Source organism: Phacochoerus africanus, chromosome 6 (genome assembly GCF_016906955.1).
Source record: "Phacochoerus africanus isolate WHEZ1 chromosome 6, ROS_Pafr_v1, whole genome shotgun sequence".
Taxonomy (NCBI): domain Eukaryota; kingdom Metazoa; phylum Chordata; class Mammalia; order Artiodactyla; family Suidae; genus Phacochoerus; species Phacochoerus africanus.
The window spans coordinates 67,814,829-67,838,470 of record NC_062549.1 but is presented as its reverse complement, the minus strand read 5'-3'; the positions used below and the strand labels follow the sequence as shown (position 1 = coordinate 67,838,470).

The window sequence follows — 23,642 nt, the reverse complement described above, 5'->3', positions numbered from 1 at the left end:
AGATATACAGATGGCCAACAAACACATGAAAAAATGCTCAACACTGCTGATTATAAGAGAAATGCAAATCAAAACTACCATGAGATACCACCTCACACCAGTCAGAATGGCCATCATTAATAAGTCCACAAATAACAAGTGCTGGAGGGGTTGTGGAGAAAAGGGAACCCTCCTGCACTGCTGGTGGGAATGTAAACTGGTACAGCCGCTATGGAGAACAGTTTGGAGATACCTTAGAAATCTATACATAGAACTTCCATATGACCCCGCAATCCCACTCTTGGGCATACATCCGGACAAAACTCTACTTAAAAGAGACATATGCACCCACACGTTCATTGCAGCACTATTCACAATAGCCAGGACATGGAAACAAACTAAATGTCCATCAACAGACGACTGGATTAGGAAGATGTGGTATATATACACAATGGAATACTACTCAGCCATAAAAAAGAATGACATAATACCATTTATAGCAACATGGGTGGAACTAGAGACTCTCATACTGAGTGAAATAAGTCAGAAAGACAAAGACAAATACCATATGATTTCACTTATAACTGGAATCTAATATACAGCACAAATGAACATTTCCATAGAAAAGAAAATCATGGACTGGAGATTAGACTTGTGGCCGCCCAGGGGGAGAGGGAGGGAGTGGGAGGGATCAGGAGCTTGGGGTTATCGGATACAACTTGGAATGGATTTGCAATGAGATCCTGCTGAGTAGCATTGAGAACTATGTCTAGATACTTATATTGTAACAGAACGAAGGGTGGGAAAAAAAATGTATACATGTAAGTGTATCTTGGCCCCCATGCTGTACAGCAGAAAAATAAATTTTAAAAAAGACCACATAAATTATATTTAATAAATACATAAATGTACAGAAAAAAGAAGGAAGGATATATACCAGTACTAAATACTGGAGCTGAGGTTAGAGGGGGCAGTATAATAAGAGATTCCTATTTTTTTGCCCTATATTCTTATGTACTGTTCAAAAAAATATTGTTTTATAGTGATTGGGTACTATTCTATTTCTAATTTTTAAAAAGCAGTCTTTGAGTGCACAACAAAAAATGATTCAGCTGAGAATGGCAGTCAGGATAACACCACAACTTACTGGCAAAATCTAAGTAGTACAGAGAAGAGAAAGAAAGCAGTGTGAAGAAAATGGTAGATTTCAGCAGTGGCAGCAGCAACAGGCAGATAGTACAAGGCTAGATGCGAAGTCAGGGCAGCCTCACCTCCAAGAGGGGCCTGACAGGCTCAGCCATCAGCCCAGCAAGAAGCGGAGTCCTGAGTGCTCACCCGCCCCAGGCTCTTTCAACAACTCCGTGTGCAGCACCTCATCTAATTCTTAACCAAGACTCACGCTAACATGAGCCTAAAGAATTCACTAAATTCTGCCCAGTCAGGGCAGAGCCAGGATTTGCTCTGGAGTCTGCGATCACAGCCCACCCTGCCAATTACTGCACTATACAGCAGAGGGGGCAAAACAAAACCCCAACCAGGCAAGCAAGGAGTGGGCCAAATTTAAGAACAATGAAAGCGAGAGCAAGCTCATCCTGGGCTAGAAACAGAATGTCCTGTGTGCTAGAGTCTGCCATGAGTGGACAGCTCCAGAAGATTAGGTTCACAGAGCCATGTGGGCTCGATAAGCCAGATGTCACAGCTCTCTAGAGACATTCAGAGTGGTAGTCTTCTGTGAAAGCCAAGTTTCAGCCATTGACAATTAGTTAAGAAATTTAAAAAGTGGTGTGGGACAAATCAGGTCACTGGGTATTAATTTGTTACCTCTGGTTTCCTGGGTTTAAAATTCTATGACAATGGTGGGAGAACAGCAGAAACTTGAATAAGGTCAGATTACAATATTATTTCAATGGTCATTCCCTATTTTGTTAATTACACTGTGGAAAAAAAAATATATTCATTTATTTATTTTAAGGAAAACACACTAAAAACTTTGGAGGTAGGGGAGGGCATCTTAAATTACCTTCAAGGAATCCATAAAAATGTATGTGGTGAGGTGGGGGAATGAGGGCAAAAGAGGGAGGGTAGAAATAATAAAGCAAATGCAGTAAAAGGATAACAGTGAAGCAAACTTGGTGTGATGGCTAGTTTTATATGTCAATTTGGCTAGGCTATAGAATCTAGTCGTTCAACATTAATCCACATGCTGCTGTGAAGCAATTTTGTAGAGGTGATGAACAAATCTACACTTATGAGTTAAAGCAAAAGTGATCATTCTCTGTAATATTAGTCTAGTCTCATCCCAGCCGTTGAAAGGCCTTAAGGACAAAACAGACTTTCCTGAAGAAGCTGTGCCTACTGACCATAGCTGCCCAAGACTTTCTAGCCTGACCACTTGTCCTACACGTTTCAAACTTGCCAGCCTCCACAACTGCCTAAGCCAATACCTTGAAATTGTGGTGGGGATAGAGATACATATACTTACATGTATTACATACATGTATTACCCCCCCCCACACCTAAAGAAACAGACACAGATGTAGGTATCTTCTCCATTTCTCTGGTACAACACTGAATGATACAGATTTCAGTACCATGAAGTGGGTGCTGCTATACTGAACACCTAAAAATGTGGAAGTGGGAGTTCCTACTGTGGCTCAGTAGATTAAGAACCAGACTAGTATCCATGAGGATGTGGGTTTGATCCCTGGCCTCTCTCAGTGGGTTAAGGACCTAGCGTTGCCACAAGCTGTCACAAACTCAGCTCAGATCCAGCGTGGCTATGGCTAAGGGTTTTGACCCCTAGCCTGGGAACTTCCATATGCCTCGGGGATGGCCCTGAAAAGAAAAAAAGAAAAAAAAAAGTGGAAGTGGCTTTGGATTGGGTAATGGTAGACAGTAGAAGAGTTCTGAGACATATGACAGAAAAAAACCTCAATTGCCTTGAAGAGACCATTAACAGAAGTGTGGGCGTTAAACTTAATTCTGGTGAGGATTCTGAAGGAAGTGAAATTCGAGGTAGATAAGCTTCAACCATTCTAAAGAATACATGAACAGAATGCAGAGAGAAACACGGTGAGATCTCAGAAGGAAATCAGGAACATGTTACTGGATACTGGAAGGACGGTGATCCTTGGTGTGAGTAGCAGAAAATTAGGCTCAACTGTATTGTACTACTAAGTAGAAAGCAGAACTTGTAAGTGAGAAACTTGTATAAACAGCTGAGAAGATTTCTAAGCAAAGTGTTGGTGTGGCCGGGTTTTTTCTCGGTGATTAGAAAAATGTAAGAATAAAGAGATGCACTGAGGAAGGAACTGTTAAGCAACAAACAAACAAACAAACCCCCAAAACAAAAACTAGCTCTTCAGATGGGGAATCTTCATCTGTCCCAACTACTAAGACGGGAAGCACACTGTTGGAAAGCAGACTGTGGATAGTGGAGAACTGTCTGCTGCAGAGATTAGATAAGTGACCAGGGCTTCCACTCAAACATCTCAGCAGAAGTCAAGAAGAGAGATGGGTTATCTAGGAAGGATTTGTTGATAGTGTGGATTCTCTGGACAGGCACAGGATTCTGAGAACAACAGACCAGTAGAAACCCAGCCTGGACTAAGAGACAGGAAAAAAAGATGAAATGAAGCAAGGCTATCAGGCTTCTGAGATTTGACAGGCAAGAAATGGGCTGAGAGCTCCTTGGATGCATACATATGGTAACCTTTAAGAAAAGGAAGAACTGGAGTTCCCACTGTGGTGCAGCGGAAATGAATCCAACTAGTATTGATGAAGATGTGGTTTCCATCCTGGGCCTTGCTCAGTGGATTAAGGATCCGGCGTTGCCAGGCGCTGTGGTGTAGGTCGCAGATGCAGTTTGGATCCTGAGTTGCTGTGGTTGTGCCGTAGGCTGGCAGCTAGAGTTCTGACTGGACCCCTAGCCTGGAAACCTCCATATGCTGCGGTGGTCCTAAAAAGCAAAAAACAAGAACAACAACAAAAAGGAAGAATGATTCAGAGGGCAAAGCTGCAGGACCAGAGGGAGAAGCCATGGGCCTGGAGGGCAGGGCAGAGTATCAGGCCACAGAGATTAACTTTAGGCCTTGAAACTTAATGAATTTGCCCTCCTGGGTTTTAAACTTGCTTATTAGAACCAGTGACCCTTTTATTTTTTCCAAATTTTCCCTTTTAGAATAAGAATGTTTATCCTATGCTTTACATCACTGTATTTTACAAGCAGATAAATTTGTTTTCTAAGTTCAAAGTTCCACAGATGAAATTTTGCTCCAGAACAGACTACATACAACTGATACGGATGACTTAGATGATTAAGATTTAGAACTTTTGATATGATGATACTTAGATGAGATTTTGGACTTTGTGCTAATGCTACAGATTGAGATTTTGGGGGATGCTAGGATGGAGTAAATGTCTTTGATCTAAAGACAGACATGAATTTGTGGGCACCAGAGAGTAGACTGTAATGGGTTAAACAGTGGCCCCCCAAAAGTGAGTCCAAGCTCTAACCTTTGGTACTTGTGAAAACTATACGGAAATAGGGTCTTTAAAGTTAAGGATCTTGAGATGAGGCCATTCTGACTTCAGGGCAAACCCTAAATCTAACAACCAGTCCTTCAAAGAGAAAGGAGAGATAGGTTTGACACGCAGAGCTATGTAAAGACGGAGGCGAGAACGGAACGATGGATGCGTGCACAAGCCAAGGAACGCCCAGGGTTGTCAGAGTCATGAGAAGCTGGAAGAAGTGAAGGAGGATTCTCCCCGAGCACCTTGGGAGGGAATGTGGCCCTGCTGATGGCTTTAGTTCGCACCTCTGGCCTCCAGAACCATGAGAGAATAAATTTCTATTGTTTTAAGCTGCTAACTCTGTAGTAATTTGTAATGGCAGACCTATGAAATAAATAATGCCAGGTGAAGAAGGGTATAATAGAATTCTTTATACTGCTTTTGTAACTTTCCTTTAAGGTGAAATTATATCCAAATTCAAAGTTTAAATAGAATAATATCCAATAGTATCTTCAGCTTCGTATGTAAATCTATATGTAATCTGGCACCTGCCTCTTGCACTCTTGAAATCATTTTACTCTGTATCTCAGATCATCTATATTTTATGCCATCTTTTAAAAAGGGCTGAGCTCATATAAAAGAACTTGCCAATAGTAAAATTACAACAAACAGTTAAATAATTTTAAATACACTTTATTTATTAAAACTTACCAACTGTTTTTCATTCACAGGAGACAGAGGTGGGGGAGCAGTTTCTCCAGAAGCGGGGCGCCAGGTCAAGAGCCTTTAAAATACCAAATCACACCAATCACTCAAGAGTGTGAAACATGCCACATCCAACATAATTTGTAATAAAATGAATTGGGAAGAAAGTCCAAGTTGTCCTACAAATGATCTAAGACTATGTTTTAGTTTCCTCATCAGTTAAAAACTCCACTCTAACTCAATTCCAAACTCATCCTTTAAAAAAAAGATAACTGAAAAATATAGTTTTAACAAATAAATTTTCCTTAGATTACAACATTTACAAAAACAAAAATAAATTCTGAGGTTGTTGTTGTTTTCCCCCAATTCAGAACCACTGTTTGGTCTAATCTAGGTGAATAAAATGTTACAAAAATCACTGCGCTATGACCCAAATTTTAGATACTCAGACTAAAGACTCTAGTTTATAAAAATTTAATTCATGTATTTATTATGGCTTTTTGAGTTTTATTTTTAATAAATACAAATTTACAGAACATTGGTCTATTTTAAAAAGGATTTCCTTTATGAGAAATCACTGATTACTATCAAACCTTTTATGTCCATCATTCCATATACAAATATAAGGTTGTATTAAAATCTTCTTACGCATGTGGGATTGTGGTTTTGAAGATATCCAGTGTGCAGTTACAAGTTTTATCCCAGATTTCTAGGGTAAATTTTTCACCGTTCAGAATAACAACGTTCTCTAAGCAGTTTGTACCAGATCGTGCTAACTGTTCATTGTCTAGGAAAGAAAAGAACAATTCATTTGTGTATTATCAGGGTCCCATTGAACACTCTGGGTCACTATCTAGTAAGACCTACCTTGCTGCACACACCAGTAGAGCTGGGCAAAAATGTCATCCAGAAGCACATCGCTGAGCACTTCCAAATACTGGGTGAACACATCACAGATGGCATAGAGAGCATGATTGCAAGTCGTTGTCATCCACTCAGCTTTCTAGGGGGGAAACAGTCATTAAATCAAAATAAGACCAATTATCAACTGCCACAATTTCAAAAGAAACAGGTTTGCATATTTAAAATGTAAGCCTGTCCACGTTCCTTTCAGAGCACTTAATTCCCTCCAGAGTATTATATTCATTTCAACTTCCTATATGGTATCTCTTCATTATCCTATAAGCATCTATGTATGAAATAACCATTTTCTCCACTGATTATAAAAAACCAGCACTGCACTGTCTTGCTATTAATGCTATGACTTTTCAAACAATTGGCACCAATAACAACAGCTGCCCTGCTCCAGAATATGGCAGAACATGAAAGAAGAGGAAGGAAATGATAAGAATTTATTTGAATGGAGTTAATATAGGTTTAAAATAAAACTGGCTTAAGTAGTTTCTTTATTTTCCTCAAATGGCCTAATATGGATTGATACTTTTTATACATGGTTTTGTGCCAGTGCATAAACATATGTCAACTAAGAGGCTTTAATTAAGAGTCTACTTATACATCTAAAGTAATATATTTTGTGCCGATCAGAGAGGCCCTCCAAATTTGCATTTAATATACTATCTGGGACAAAACACAGGGCCTGAGGTTCCTTCCCCACATGTACTGAAATGCATACTGTACCTGGTCTGTAGTAAAAGAGACTGAAATAAATAAATAAAACACTATGTATTCTTTATTCAATTCAGATTAAGAAGGCACTATGAATACTAAGAAGAGCTACAACATTAATTTTAAATATTAAAATGAGGAAAAAATACTGGAAGTTCAACAAAAACACTGAAAAAAACCAATTCATTTACTCAGTTCTACCCCCAAATAACACTGTTTATAAAGACATACTATTATTTAAGTGCCTTAAAATTTTTTTCTAGTATTTTTTCTGTTCATTGTGCTTAATCTGAAATACTGAGCGAAAAAGAACCTTTTGGCTTTACTTTGTTAAATGAAAATCTCATATTCTCTTACCTCTGTCTGCTGTTCTGGCAACTTCATGTTATCAAAGATTCTGAAAACAATTCTAAATAAATCCTGCCACCAATGTTTTTCGTAAGTATGGCCGTAAGTTTTCATGATTTCGAACATTACTGTTAAACCCCTAAAAGGATAAAACATAATTAGGGAAGCTATAATACGAAAAAGTATACCATAGCAAAATTCCCCTCCTAAAATAGTTTTTATAGTTCATACAGTTATTGAACACAAAGTTTAAAACCGGTTTTAAACTAACACATTATACTGAGCTGTAAAAAATTTACATTGTAGAATAGGTTTCTTTAGGTGAGTTACTTAGGAAAAAACTCCAAAGGCCTTGGCCTTAAAATTTTTTCTTTTGCTTTTCTTTCACTCCTAACCTATCACTTCAGCATTTTAAAACTGTAAATGGAATTAGAGACAGAAAGATCATCATTTGGGTGAATATTAATTTTGTGGCACTGTGGCCATAGAAGAAAATATATGATACCAGCCTAAGAATAAAAATTAGATTTTGGAAAACTGATTTCAAGAGCTGTAAGAATTTACCACTCTAACTGCTCATTTCAAATGCTCAGACTAAAGGTTTTATAAAACGAATCCACTAAAACGCTCATGTGGGTATTGTGCCTGTTCCCTGCTCCACCTCAGGAGCTGAGCTTCACGTCACACAGGAGGCTCTCAGGGAGGTATTCGCTGAATGAATCAACTGCTTAGTATCCCATCCATTCTCTTCTGGGTAAGTCTTACAACTCAAACTTAAAATTGCCTTCTGATTCCTTACTATCTTTCTTGAAATAATGCCTTCATTTAACTATTAAAAAGCTTGATCTGGAGTTCCTATCATGGCTCAGTGTTAATGAATCTGCCTACTATCCATGAGGATGAAGGTTTGATCCCTAGCTTTGCTCAGTGAGTTAAGGATGTGGCGTCATCGTGAGCTGTGGTGTAGGTTATAGATGCTGCTTGAATCTGGTATTGCTATGGTTGTGGCATAGGCCAGCAGCTACAGCTCCAATTCAACCCCTAGCCTGAGAACCTCCATATGCCATGGGTGAGGCCCTAAAAGAGACTAACAAACAAAACAAAACAAAAGCTTGATCTTCTCTCTGCATGTTAATTTTTTTCTGGCAAAATATAGGTATCCTTCCACTTAGAAAAGGTTTATATTACCAAAAGTCTGATGGTAAGCCAGAACAAAATTTCCTCTGAAACGTTCCTTAAGGACTGGTACATGTATACATGGTCTAGCTCATTTGCTGCTCTGCTGCCCCCAGGCCTAGTACATGTCTGGTACATAGTTAGCCCTAAGCAAGTATTTGTTAAATGGATGTGTAAAATAACATTACAGTAGTTCAGTCCTATGGCAAATTCAAGGCAGTTTATTTGATCTGTAAGATACCTAACATGTAAAGGAATTTCCTATGGAAGAAACACACTGTCTCTTCCCTAGGAAAACCCTGTGGGAGTCCTATTATTTCTCCTAAAATGGAACAAGGCTCCCTCTTCCTTCCACTCTGAGTAACTGGATGCTAACTCCTATAGTTGGGGTGAGGGGGTATGAAAAATCTGTTTCTTATTGGGGAAATAACTATTAAAATAAGAAGAAGAAGAAGAAGAAGAAAAGAAAACTCTATTTCTTCCAGGTCCCCAAAGTAAACACAGATCCACAGAGGCTTCCAAGGATTTATACAGCTGAGGAAGTTTTGCTAAATACTTAAGCTGCTGGTGTAGAGAAAAAGAATATGTGGGACTCTGGGTTAATTACTTAACCCTAAATCTACAGAGTTTTGAGGGACTCAAATGAGAATGCATGTGAAAGTATCTTGTAACTAGTGTGTTACACAAGTCAGAGAGTTGCACTTTTAAGTGTAATCTAAAGAACTGCCCTTACAAATCCTGGAATGAGGCAGGAAATCAAAGCTATCTCTGAACAAAGTTTACTCATACTTTTCCTCACCTTTACCACGGTTTCTCTTCTTCATAACTAAACCCATCCATAATCTGAACACACAATCTGAGAAGCAAGGCAGCATGGTCCCTGTCAAGGACAGACTAAGAGGCTAAGAAAGCAGGTAGGTCCTGTGCCAAAGAGATCTCTACAAATCACAAGGGAAGGGGAGGGGTGCTGAGTTTATATGACTTGTCAGTTATGACATGTTAACTGCTCTACTGAGGTGGCTGGACATTCAAAAGCCATATATCTAAATAATTCAGACTTATATCAACTGGGGGCTACTGAATTACATCAAGTTTCCCAACAGGTCCACTGACAAAAATTCCTCAATGCCTAACTGAAATAAAATGTCCTATGTTCTCATGACTACTATGACAAGTCCCTAGGTTTGAGTCCAATTTTGGATTATTTTCTATTTCACGAAAATCTGTTATAATCTGTTATAACACTATAAAAACGAAAAATTTCTTAGGCTATGAAACAACCTTGCCTGGGGATAGGTCTGATTCTGGCATAAGGAGAGGAAGGAGAGATTCATTCTTTCATTACATTCTATCATTGATTTGCTACAAGTCTGTAACACAGGGTGAGCAAAACTATACTATGGGATTGATATGAACTCTAACAAATTCCTATCAAGTTCTGACAACTATGTGGAGTATGTGCTGAGCGCCTGCCTGGTTACTTAACGGACTGGATATTCACAGAGATCTTTTATTAAGAATACATTTTTGAAAGAGTTCAGTTCTTTGTGAACAGGTCTACTACATTATTCAAAACTACAGTACTGTCCAGTCTTCAAAGAGAAATGGTTCTTTACCTAAAATCCACCAAAGATATACATTTAGAAATTCTTTGATTATTCACCAGAAAAAAAAAATTAAATCTGCCACGAACTTCAATTTCTGGTTGGAAACAAATGTATGAAAAGACAGCATGTGTAAATTAATAACATAGAATCTAAAACTCAAAGTAGGCCATGATCAAATTTTAAGGAAAAGTAATTTATTTCTACTTTTTTTATTTGGCCGTGCCCGATGCATGTGGTAATTTCCAAGCCAGTGACTGAATCCATGCTGCAGTAATGCTGAGCCACAGCAGTGGTAACGCTGGATCCTTAAGCTACTGAGCCAGAAAGGAATTCCTTATTTCCATTTTTATTGTTGTTCTACTTGCAATATTTTAAAATCTGCCTATCTAATAATTACTATCTATCCATATCTACAGATATATTTTTTTTTAAGGGCTGTACATGTCTGCATATGAAAGTTCTCAGACTAGGGGTTAAATTGGATCTGCAGCTGCTGTCCTATGCCATAGCAATGTGGGATTCGAGCCACGTCTGCAACCTACATCACAGTTCATGACAACGCCAGATCCTTAACCCACTGAGCAAGGCCAGGAATCAAACCTGCGTCCTCAAGGATTCTAGCTGGGTTCATTACCACTGAGCCACAACAAGAACTCCTAATTATTACTATATTTAATAAAATTGAACTTCTGTTCACATAAGTTAATTTGATTAAAGTTGAAATAAGCCTTTCAAAATTTTAATTACAAATACTGATTGTTACCTGGTTCTTACATCTAATTTGCATCTGTTGATGATACAGGATAACTCAAAGAGAATTGGGAACCATCCTCGCACCCACACCCTGTCTTCAGGTGCTACATTCATGTCATCACTTGTGTATTCCTTGAAAGCCTTCAAGAAGAAAGATGGGTTTATTAAAGGCAAAACATAATACCTATACATTAAACATATTATTTCGTCAAAAATTAAAAAAAAATACTTTACAAGTAAAAAGTGAGCAACTTGATAAACTTATAAAAAGATGAAGATTACAACTGCCTATAGAGAGCACTGGACTAGAATCCAAAAGTTGGTTTCAGCTTCAACTGTCACCAGCTTTCTACATTATTCAGGTTTCCATTTTTATCATTTAAATGGGTATGACTGCAGCCATGCCACCACACTGGGCAGGTGTGAAGATCAGATGAGTAAACGTATATAAGAAGCACTAAATAATACTCCGTAGATCTATGTCAGTATGTAGTAAAAATCTATGAAGCATCACTTCTCCTTATGATAGTTACAAAGACAGACTGAGATATACAAGTCATAGCTGACAGCCAAGTTGCCAACTCAACATTTAACTTCAGTGCTTAAGCCTAAACTCATTCACAGACAGTCAACCTCAGTGCTGCAGAGCATGACAGGCTAGAAATAGTATAGGTAATGTCTAAAAACATAGGCTTGGGTTCAAATCCTAGGTCTCCTTTGCTATCCTGCAACCAGGGGCACATTTTTTAACTTCTTTACACCTCAGATCCCTTATCTACTTGGGGCTATAACACAACCTAACCCATAAAGCTGTTACAGAAAATTAAAAAAGTTAATACATGTGCAACACTCAAAAAAATATCTGACAAACTAAGTCACCATGCTGCACAGTAGAAGAACAAAATTGTATTGGGGAAATAACTATTAAAAAAATAACAGTAACAAAAAAATGTAAAAAAAAATACCTGACTTCAATAAATATAACCTTAACTCAGAATCAAGCTCAATTTTAAAAAATAAATGCTTCATATCTCAATTCCCAAATTGATCTCACAATGGAAATAAATGCTCAGTAAAACTGTTTACTAAACAGTGGTATACCTGAGGTCTATCAGACACATATTTTGCACAATGACGAATAAGTCGAATTGCTTCCATACTTGTGTCTGGGAAAGCTGCATTGCACGCAAATTCAGACAAACATTTCACTGCATCCTGGAAAGAATCAATGGTCGCTGGAAAGTGTTTTTCAAATACAAGGGCTATAAGGGAGAAAAATATTATCAAAACAATTACCATTTTTCAATTATTCTTAATTGTACCCCATATACACCAACCTCTAGATATAATGGATACTTCTTAAAGATTAAGAGTTTTGATGTCCAACAGACATGGGTTCAAAAGTCTATCTTAACCAGTTACTTGACCACCCTTAGTGGGGACAGGAAAATGGGTCTGTGTTTTGTTTATACTATAAACCCAGCACCTAATAGAGTGACTGGTACACAGTAGAAATAAAATCAATGGTTGTTGAGTGAATATACAAAATTATGTTTCATCTCTCTGTATCTGAGTTTCTTAATTTATAAAATGCAGATAATGATACCCAGAGGGTAATGGTAAGCACAAAATAAAATGTAAGTAAAGTGCTTATTAGCACAACTTTTCATTCAAACAAGCACTCAATAAATGACAGCTATGACGATGTCATTATTCTTGATGGTGGTGATGAGGGTGGTCATCTTCATCGTCTAGACAGACAGGCTTAATTTATATCCTTGGTATTTCATTCTTCCTTAAAGTCAAAGGAGACGACATCGTGCAGTGGTCACACACAAAGGCTGTGCCTTAACACTCTGACTTTGCATCTCAATTCCCACTCACAAATTTTGTGCCTTTAGACAAATTATTTAACCTCACTGGGCCTGAATTTCCTCGTCTATTAAAAAAAGTACAGTAAAAATCTATCTATTGCAAAGATTAAGAAAATACATGCAAAGTGCTTACAGTGCTTACCATATTGTAAACCTTCAATAAACGTTAACTACGGCATTATAATAATGACAATAATAGCACTATTTACTCTGCTTCTACAGGCAAAACTTGGTAAACTTAAAGCCCATAACAGGCCTATAATCTTACACTTGAATTATCTTCTGAACACATTAAAATTTGTTTTTTTAACTTGAACATTGCTAGGAGAATACTCACTGACAATATGCCCCGTGGTTTGGAATGCAAGTTCAACTATGCTTTCATCTTGATCGGAGGCGGCTAGATGAAATACAGAGAAAATGTTCTTCCATCCAGACCGAATGTTAGCAGCCTGAGAATTAACCATCTGTGCTATACACCGTACAACCATATCTCGAATTGTTGGAGACCTAAAATATTAATATAATTGCTTGGATAAAACTCATCAGTTTTTGTTTTCCTTTCTCCTGTTTTTTTTTTTTTTCCCTTCTGTGGAAAATAATAAAGTGTTTTTCTGATATTAAGCAATTCAACAAATATAATACCTGTTCCGTTTCATTATATGTTCAAAAGGCCTTAAGAAATCCTTTTGGAATCTGAAATTAGCAAGCTCCCCTTTCTCTAAGAACTTCATTGACAACTGCCTCAAGGAGTCTACTGCAAAAATAGCTACATCTTCATTAGGATTACAGCCAACCTGTAACAGCAACACAAACACAGGGTGCTAGTGTCAGCAGTAAAAATTGATAATTCTTTACTTTTGCTTTAGAAAAAAAAATAAACAATTAATAGCATAGGCAGCTAAACTCAAAGATTCTCCATAGAGCACTAAGTCTGTTAATAATATTTTCAACAAAAATAACATATTTTAACTAAAATTTCAAAACCTAGAGTCATTATTTCTCAAAGAAAAAATAGGACTCAAAAGAGTTTTGCTGTATTTAATTACAAAAAAATGTAGTGAAAAACTGCTTGGAAAGGAAAAAGGTCTCAGATTATGATAAAGAGAATTAATCAACAAAAAATATTACAAATTAAGTAATTCCTATGATTACTCGAATACCTTATTAAAATGATCTCCAATAACTTCCCAAATTCGAGACCACTGCAATCTTATTCTCCCCATGTTGTAATACGATATTTCTACTATTTTCTGTAGACTAAACATTCTTGGATGTGTAGTGGAAAGTAATTCATCCATAGACACAGCACAGAGCCAACGGACAAAATCCACTAGAATATAAACAGATTAAAGAGTTTTAAAGAGTTTTTTTAGGGTTAACTTTCAAGGCTCTGGGCACAAAGTCAGTTTATAAGTGGAGTAAGAGTAAATGGACATACTTACCAATAGCATTTCCATCTAGCCTTGTTGATCCTGTAAATATTCTAAAGGAAAAAACATAATTCAAAAATTTATAAGGACTCACTTCTGATGCATCAATTCAAAAGTAAGTAGCCTAAGGTACTGACTACTTTTATCTGTTTTAAATGAACAACAACAACAAACCAGGTAATCAAATGAATATTTCTTATTATATAGTTTAGTAATAAGTACAGTTTGGATGTTCCTCCCTCCCTCCTTTGCACTAAATGACATACCACATTATGAACACATTACTGTAATTCTATTATTAAGGTAAGTGTCTTATGAGAGTCTGAGAATAAGAAAAATATTAATTTGTAAAAAAATGGGCATACACAAAATAGAAGATTTTTCAATTTTCCTGAATATTTACTAGCATTAAACATGTTCCTAAAATGAAGACTTCTATTTTATTTTTACGTGTAATGTACATTTGATTAAAAAACTCATTATGGGCATTCCTGCTGCGGCTCAGGAGTAACAAACCTAACTAGTATCCATGAGGATGTGGGTTCAATCCCTGGCCCTGCTCAGGAGGTTAAGGATCTGTGTTGCTATGACCTGCAGTATAGGTCATAGATGCAACTGAGATCTGGCATGGCTGTGGCTGTCGTGTAGGCCAGTAGCTGTAACTCTGATTAGACTCTTAGCCTGGGAACTTCCATATGTCACAAGTAAAGCCCTAAAAAGAAAAGAGAGGGAAAAAAAAAAAAAAACACACCAAAAAAAGAAGAGAAAAACCCCAAAAGTCTCATTATGTTAAATTACGAGTGATTAACAGAACCTTGTAGATAGTCTCCAACATTTTAACCAGCAAGTGGCTAAAGCGACTTTTCTTAGAGCATTCCAATAGTTAGAGTTAAGCTTTTCCTTGCCTTCTTCACTGAGCACTTTTCTGTGTTTCTAAGTTTCATAAAAAATTTCAGGATAAGTGTATCAATCCTCTTATTTTAAAGTCTGTATTTTTATCCATGATTTGAGTTTGTAACCAATGGTTTGATCTGACTTCCAGGATGAACTGCTATTCAACTTAAAACGTAATAATAGGATTTGCACACACAAAAAAGGAAGCCTCAAAGGGAGGAGCAGGTCAAATATTAAACTTAGGAATAAAAGTAATCATGGTAACAGTAACAGCTACCAACAATCACAGGGTGAGTACTAACGTAAGTGCTTTAAAAATATCCTCACTCATGTAATCACAAATACCCTGAAATGTATCTACTCTAATACTTCCAATTTTATCAACATAGAAACTGAGACACAAAGATATTGAATAACTTTCTGGAAGTCACAGGACTAGTAAATGCTAGAGCCAAGATTCAAACCAGGACCTATAGACTCTAGAGTCCACCCCATAACAACTTTGCTACTCTGCCTCACACCTACCTGAGGAAAACATAATTTAAATACATTTTAGTTTTTTCCTATCACAGCAATCTAAATGTTATGAGTATCATGATGTTTCAACCTCAATGCCTTTGAAGGTCTATGTGTCCTGGCAATGACTAGCAAAAACAAGACAGGAAAAACGGCTTAAAAACTGACAATGCCGTAACTCAGGATCCGATCTCCTGCCAAAGGGACACCTTGAGATTTCCTACATCGCTCTTGTCAGTAGAACAAAACAATTCAAAAATGTGACTGAAAAAACACAATCTGGGGGGGGAAGTTAGAGCAACAGGGCCCAATTTAATCAAGTGGTTAGACTGGATCCAGAAATTAAAAACATACAAGGCCTATAAACCTCTTACATGAGCAAAAACGAGAATTGCTAGACTATGCACTATCAATGTCATTAGCTGTTTCTCCAACTAGAGGTATTCTCGTGGAAAGCAAGGGCTATTAAAAACCATACCACAAAGAAAAGTCAAAACTAAATAGTACAGTGGAAATGACAGGACAAGAAACAAACAAAAAAAACAAAAAAGTATATATGTAGTTTTTAACCTGAGAAGGAAGCAAATGACAAAGAGTATAGAGTAAAGAAGAGAAGTAGAGATGGGGATTATGCAACTCCAGGGGAAGACAGCAACGAATCCTCCACAGGAGGTGAGATGGTGACCAACAAAGGCAACCAGGACAGAGAGTATCATCAGCCAACAGAGAGGTTCTGCTGACCCAGGTGGCAGTGGAAGGTAGGGGAGCATGCCTCCTGGGAAAGGGCATCCAGATTCCTACTCACTTTGGAAGCCTCTGAGGGGTCACTCTACTTCTGATAATGCTCCACTAAAGATAAGCCATAGAGTAGAGTACAGCAGTCTGTGGAGGCATTTAGAGTTAAGCCTTAATAGCCTTAATATACTAGGACAGGAGAACAGAGCTATGTTTCACAAAAGCAGTCTATGCCATGGATCCTGCATGTCCTATATGAAAAGCAGAGGACAGAAGCATGAGAATCTGTGTGCTAAAAGACATGCCCTGAAAAGTATGAGCAGGAAAAAAAAATTGATAGATTACTAATTCATCCATATTATGATAGCATTGCAATAATGCAAAAAAAAAGAGGATAAAATGTGCAAATTCTAGATCAAATAAACTTTAAGCTGTATGCAACACACTGGCAGACTAAATTACCGTATATGTAAAAAGTTTTCATACTGAAAATATCAGAGGTTAACGTTTATTGCTTAGACCCAGCTGAAAGATATTTATAAGCAAACACAGTGGGGGTGGTAGAGCTGTACATATTTTCCTCACAGGTGACAGAGATGTTCCAAAATGTGAGATGGGTCAGTATAAAACTAGATCTGGCATGCTTAAAAAACAATAAAAGTTAAAACTATGGTGCTAAATAACTGTTTTTTTAACTTTCAGAGGTAAATCATTGGTGGATAAAATCTACTCCTGCATATTTTAGTAATACTTACAAAATTGGTCCAGTTTAACAATGACTACTGTTACCCTAGCAAATCCTAGAGGTTCTTGTACTCCAGATTAAGGTGCCCTATATCCTCCTAAATTCTCATAATACAGAATTCCAAATACAAAAGTGGAGACAATTAGAAAATTTTACCATCTTAAGGCTTTTGATGTAACCACATGTTTTTCTATTAAGAAACAGAAGTTATAAATAATTAAGCAAAGAAGAATTATTTTCATTTTTCATGTTTAGTTCTTATACTTGCCCTAAGAGATTCTTCAGAACAATAGGCTTAAGGACAGAAAAATGACATATTTTTGTCAGGATGATCCCAGACAATATTCTCACCACTGTAACAAATACCTGGGTTACCTCAGTGACTTAGCTTATGGACTAGATTCAGAATATTACACATGAGAATCAACTCAGATACTCAGGAATTCAGGAGAAATTTAATGAGAAAGTGATATGCACCACACAAGAATAATATAATCTTACAACAAACCAAAGATGTAACTTTTTTTTTTTTTTGGTCTTTTTGCCTTTTCTAAGGCCACTTCCTGCAGCATATGGAGGTTCCCAGGATGGGGGCCTAATTGGAGCTGTAGCCGCCGGCCTATGCCAGAGCCACAGCAACTCCAGATCCAAGCCGCGTCTGTGACCTACACTACAGCTCACGGCAACGCTGGATCCTTAACCCACTGAGCAAGGCCAGGAATCAAACCTGCAACCTCATGGTTCCTAATCGGATTTGTTAACCACTGCGCCACGACGGGAACTCCAAGATGTAACTTTTAATGATTTCACTATAAGGTAATTTCTCTCTCTTTTTAGGGCCACACCTGTGGCATATGGAAGTTCCCAGGCTAGGGGCTGAATTGGAACTGCAGTTGCCAGCCTACACCACAGCCATGCCAGATCCAAGCTGTGTCTGTGACCTACACTGCAGCTCATGGCAACACTGGATCCTTAACCCACTGAGCGGGGCTAGGAATGGAACCCACATCCTCATGGATACTAGTTGGGTTCGTTACCACTGAATCACAACAGGAACTCCTAAGGTAAAATTTAAATGCTGAGGTCTTGCGTGAAATTGGACACTGCCTTTATTTTAGGTGGTGGATCAAACAAAATACTGCTATGATTTATGTCAAAGAGCATTCTGCCTATGTTTTCCTCTAGGAGTTTTATACTGTCTGGCCTTACATTTACGTCTTTAATCCATTTTGAGTTTATTTTGTGTATGGTGTTAGACAACGTTCTAATTTCATTCTCTTACATGTAGCTGTCCAGTTTTTCCCAGCATTGTTTATTGAAGAGACTATCTTTCCTGCACTGTATGTTCTTGCCTCCTTTGTCATACATTAATTGCCCACAAGTGTCTCCATTTATTTCTATCCTTTCTATTCTGTTCTATGATCTACATTTCTGTTTTTGTGCCAGGACCATAACATCTTGATGACTGTAGCTTCGCAGCAGAATCTGAAATCAGGGAGCCTGATTCCTCCAGTTTTGTTTTTTCTTTCCAATACTGCTTTGGCTATTTGAGGTCTCTTGTGTTTCCATACAAATTTTAAAATATTTTGTTCCAGTTCTATAAAGAATGTCATTGGTAATTTGATAGAGATGGCACTGAATCTATAGCATTGTTGTTTTGACTATATTGACTCTTCCAATCCAAGAGCATGGTATATTTTCCCATCTATTTGTGTCTTCTTTGATTTCTTTCATCAGTGTCTTATAGTTTTCACAGTACAGGTCTTTTGTCTCTTTAGGTACGTTTATTCCTAGGTATTTTACTCTTTTTGATGCAATGGTAAATGGGACTGTTTCCCTAATTTCTCTTTCTGATCTTTCATTGTTAGTATATAGAAATGCAATTGATTTCTGTGTATTAATTTTGTACCCTGTGACTTTACAAAATTCATTGATGAGCTCTTAAGAGTTTTCTGGTTGTGCCTTTACGATTTTCTAGGTATAGAATTATGTCATCTGCAAACAGTGATAGTTTTACTTCTTCTTTTCCAATTTGGATTCCTTTTATTTCTTTTTCTCCTCTGATTGCCATGGTTGGGACTCTCAAGACTAGGTTGAATGACACCCGTGGAAGAGGACATCCTTGTCTTGTTCCTGATCTTAGTGGAAATGCTTCAAGTTTTTCACCATTGCAAATGATGTTAGCTGTAAGTTTGTCATAAATGATTTCTAAAATATTGAGGTAGTTCTCCTCTATGCCCACTCTCTGGAGAGTTTTCATCAGGAATGGACGTTGAATTTTGTTAAAAGCTTTTGCTGCAACTATTGAGATGATCATATGGTTTTTATTTTCCAGTTTGTTGATGTAGTGCATCTCATTGATAGATTTGCAGATACTGAAGAATCCTTGCATTCCTGGGATAAAACTCACGTGACCATGGTGTATGATCACTTTAATGTATATTTGTATGTGGTTTGCTAATATTTTGTTGAGGATTTTTACATCTACGTTCATCAGTGATGTTGGCCTGTAATTTTCTTTTTTTGTGGTATATTTGTCTGGTTTTGGTATCAGGGTAATGGTGGCTTCAAAGAATGACACTGAATTTATGTTGTAGAAGTATCTGGCGATAATGAGTTTGAGACAAAAAAGTACTAAGAGAATTTGTGCTAAGACTCCTCTGAAATAGCATAAATTCTTTACATGGAGAGGCTTATCATTTGTTCAAATGAGTGACATGTTTCCCTGTAACAAAGAGTGGAAAGCTGGGTAAATCAGAACCGGCTTTGGTCACATAAAGTGTATTATGGAAAGAGAAATAGTACGTACAGCATGGACTCTTGCCTGGATAGATTGTTACTGACAGTGTAGATGATTTTCTGGATGGCCAGAAACATTTGGAAGCTGTCCCCTAACAACAGAAGGGCAGACATTATACTGCTCTGGAGCCTTAGCAGCGGGAGGAAGGCAGAGAGGTTAGGAGTAAATAAACACTCAGGGACAGGCGTGCCTGAGGACAGCTGGGCACTACTCTTCCATGAATGAAAAGGTCACTGCCACAGTCAAGACCAGATGAGCCTGGGCATGAGAATGAGCAAGTTATCTAATTCCCCTGTCTCAGGTTCCTTATTTGTAAATTGAGGACAATAATAATACTCATCTCAGAGTTCCTGTCGTGGCTCAGCGGTTAACAAATCCAACTAAGAACCATGAGGTTGCGGGTTCGATCCCTGGCCTTGCTCAGTGGGTTAAGGATCTGGTGTTGCCATGAGCTGTGGTGTAGGTCGCAGATGTGGCTCAGATCCTGCGTTGCTGTGGCTCTGGCGTAGGCCAGCAGCTACAGCTCCAATTAGACCCCTAGCCTGGGAACCTCCATAAGCTGAGGGAGTGGCCCTAGAAAAGGCAAAAAGACAAAAAATAGTAGTACTCGTCTCACAAGGCTACTGAATGGATTAAATGAACTAACACATAGCAAACACTTTGAAAAGTGCCAAGTAGCACACATTAAGCCTTCAAGTTGCTTAGTAGGTATAAGATGATACACACTCTTTTTTCAGTCTTCTCAAGAAAAAGGCAAATGATCTCCTTCCCCCCAGCCCGCCAAAATAGAAAGAAAGAAAGTGGACATTAAGAATTCTTTTTAAGGAAAAAAGTTCCAGGGAGTATTGCCAGGATCAGAAGCCATTGCACACTCTATTCCTACTTGTTCTGTCTATACCTAGAGCAAAAAGTTTTGTTTAAAGCAAAGTAAATAATGGATCGGCATGAATCTCTAAGTATCAAGAAAAGATCATAGTGCATATTATATTTTTGCAAGTTTCCATCATAAGCGTTAAAAAATTTAAACACCAGTGTTGTAAAATGTTAAAATTTTTTTTGTTTACTTTTTATTGTTATTTCCCCCAACACACTTTTTTTTTCCCCACTGTACAGCATGGGGACGAAGTTTGCATCCATTAACCCCAAGCTCCCAATCCTTCCCACTCCCCTTCCCTCCCCTCCAGGGCAACCACAAGTCTATTCTCCAAGTCCATGATTTTCTTTTCTGTGGAAAGGTTCATTTGTGCCATATATTAGATACCAGATATGAGTGATATCAAATGGTATTTGTCTTTCTCTTTCTGACTTATTTCACTCAAGTATGAGTCTCTGGTTCCATCCATGTTGCTGCAAATGGCATGATTTCATTTTTTATGGCTGAGGAGTATTCCATTGTGTATATATACCACATCTTCCGAATCCAATTGTCTGTTGATGGACATTTGGGTTCTTTCCATGTCTTGGCTATTGTGAATAGAGCTGCAATGAACATGCAGGTGGCATGTGTTTATTTTAAGGAAAGTTTTGTCTGGATATATGCCCAAGAGTGGGACTGTTGGATCACATGGTAATTCTATGTAGAGATTTCTAAGGTACTTCCATACTGTTCTCCATAGTGGTTGTACCAACTTACATTCCCACCAACAGTGCAGGAGAGTTCCCTTTTCTCCACACCTCCTCTAGCACTTGTTATTTGTGGACTTATTAATGATGGCCATTCTGACTGGTGTGAGGTGGTATCTCGTGGTAGATTCGATTTGTATTTTTCTAATAAACAGTGATGTTGAGCATTTTTTCATGTGCTTGCTGGGCATCTCTATACCTTCCTTGGAGAAATGTCTATTCAGGTCTTTTGCCCATTTTTCAATTGGGTAGTTGGCTTTTTTGCTGTTGAGTTGTATGAGTTGCTTGTATATTCTAGAGATTAAGCCCTTGTCCGTTGCATTGTCTGAAACTATTTTCTCCCATTCTGTAAGTTGTCTTATTTTCTTTTTGGTTTCCTTTGCTGTGCAAAAGCTTTTCAGTTTGATTATGTCCCACTGGTTTATTTTTGCTTTTATTTCTGTTGTTTTGGGAGACTGACCTGAGAAAATATTCATGAGGTTGATGTCAGAGAGTGTTTTGCCTATGTTCTCTTCTAGGAGTTTGATGGTGTCTTGTTTTATATTTAAGTCTTTCAGCCATTTTGAGGTTATTTTTGTGCATGGTGTAAGGGTGTGTTCTAGTTTCATTGCTTTGCATGCAGCTGTCCAGGTTTCCCAGCAATTCTTGCTGAATAGACTGACTTTTTCCCAGGAAAATGTTAAATTTCAATTATTTGGGCATCTATCTGGAAAAGGCTGATCTTCAAAACACAAGAAATTGCTTTAGACACTGGAAATTTAAAAAATCTGGAATAAACTAAATATTCCACAGTAAAATAAACCATAATATAGATTTTCTTTAAAAAAAAATAAAAATGAGGAGTATCTGGTACTGTATATAATACACAAATTCCAAAATCCTTTTCAAAGACACTTATACTGAGAACTGTCAGCAAATCCCTTTATTTTACCCATAATGTAATACTGTATTATACACTCAGAAAGACAAATTATACTGTGTTTTCAGAGATAATGAGGAGAGTAAACTGTCTACAAAGGAAATCTAAAAAAATGAAGGAACAAAAATTGTGTTCTTTCTCATCAAGGTTACCATTTCCCTAATGCTCACTAATTGTCACTTAAATGTTCATACTGTTTCTCTCCAAAATTATAGGTACTTCATCATTTAAACACAACGTATCACAACACAGTCTTACATTACTTAAAGAAAGATATATTTTGGATATATATATATTTTTTTACTCCTGAGCAAAAAACATCTAAATGCTACAGAATTAAAACAGCATTCATCTGAAAAGGTAATAAAACAAATACCTTACCTATCTACAGCAACAACAACACTTTGAGAACTGGTTTCTCCAATGGATTCCTGAATACTTGCTATCTGCTTCCAGTCCACATTTCCTCCAACTACCATACATAAAAGAGAGTAATTTCAGTTTGAAAATAAGAAAGAACACTTAAGAGTTCTAAAACACATTTCTGAAATCAGTTATTTTCCCAAAGAAAGAAAACAAGCTTTGGGTGAAAAATTCTTTTGACATCAGTGACCTTTTATCAAGGTCAAAGGTGCTTACTGAGCTGAACCAAGTGGTACACAGACATGGTTAAAAGACACAAACTATGTTATCAGCAAAGATCACATGAATGATGGGCACTGACAATTTTGATCACAAAATTAATGACCTTAGGCATAACTTCTCTCAATGTGTGCGAAACACACCACACCACCACCACCACTAACCCCAGTCCAATGGTACCTACTTAGGAGGACTCCCAATTCCATAAAATCAGCTGTCCCCAGTCATTCAGCCTCCAGTCCCTTGATTACAAATATTTACTGGAAATTCTACTGCTATGGTGTAAAATCCTCTAATTTAAAAAAAAACAAAACATTCATCTTTTCCCCTCTACATCAGTTTAATGGGTTTGACAGCAGAATAACAACTTCCCTGGTTTTTAAACTCTCAATCTTACAATCATCTTTGATATCTTTCCCTTTCTCCACTATCACTAAATCTTTTAACCTGTGTTCATGATACATTCATTTTCATCCCTACTCAGTTTAGACCCTTGTAATTCCAGGCCTGGTTTACTAAAACAGTTTCCAGATTACTTTCCCTGTTGCTGCTTTTTTCCCCTCTCCAATCTCTCCATTCTTCTCCTTTTGAATTAATTTCCCTAAATCATCACCTTCCTTTTGCTTACTACTACTTTCAGGATAAAATTTAAAACTTTTCAGCTTAGCATTTAAGGCAGTTCCTTCAACATTCCTGCCAATATGTGTCTCTATTCAGGCCATCCCTCAACTACCTAAACTTTATCTACCAAGACC

The 23,642-nt window shown here is 37.5% G+C and overlaps 1 protein-coding gene across 2 annotated transcripts in view; it reads right to left on the bottom strand.

Annotated features, from left to right (window-relative positions):
* The window catches only part of ARFGEF1 (ADP ribosylation factor guanine nucleotide exchange factor 1), a 147,060-nt gene that overhangs the window by 19,419 nt on the left and 103,999 nt on the right, over positions 1 to 23,642 (bottom strand). For both annotated transcript variants that reach the window (XM_047783799.1, XM_047783800.1), the window contains exons 23-33: positions 22,627 to 22,717; positions 14,026 to 14,066; positions 13,744 to 13,913; positions 13,226 to 13,377; positions 12,918 to 13,090; positions 11,808 to 11,968; positions 10,717 to 10,847; positions 7,180 to 7,309; positions 6,064 to 6,199; positions 5,845 to 5,983; positions 5,203 to 5,275 (exon numbers count right to left, since the gene is read on the bottom strand). In XM_047783799.1, the coding sequence (XP_047639755.1) occupies positions 5,203 to 5,275; positions 5,845 to 5,983; positions 6,064 to 6,199; positions 7,180 to 7,309; positions 10,717 to 10,847; positions 11,808 to 11,968; positions 12,918 to 13,090; positions 13,226 to 13,377; positions 13,744 to 13,913; positions 14,026 to 14,066; positions 22,627 to 22,717 (1,397 nt within the window). The remainder of the gene's footprint in view (positions 1 to 5,202; positions 5,276 to 5,844; positions 5,984 to 6,063; positions 6,200 to 7,179; positions 7,310 to 10,716; positions 10,848 to 11,807; positions 11,969 to 12,917; positions 13,091 to 13,225; positions 13,378 to 13,743; positions 13,914 to 14,025; positions 14,067 to 22,626; positions 22,718 to 23,642) is intronic.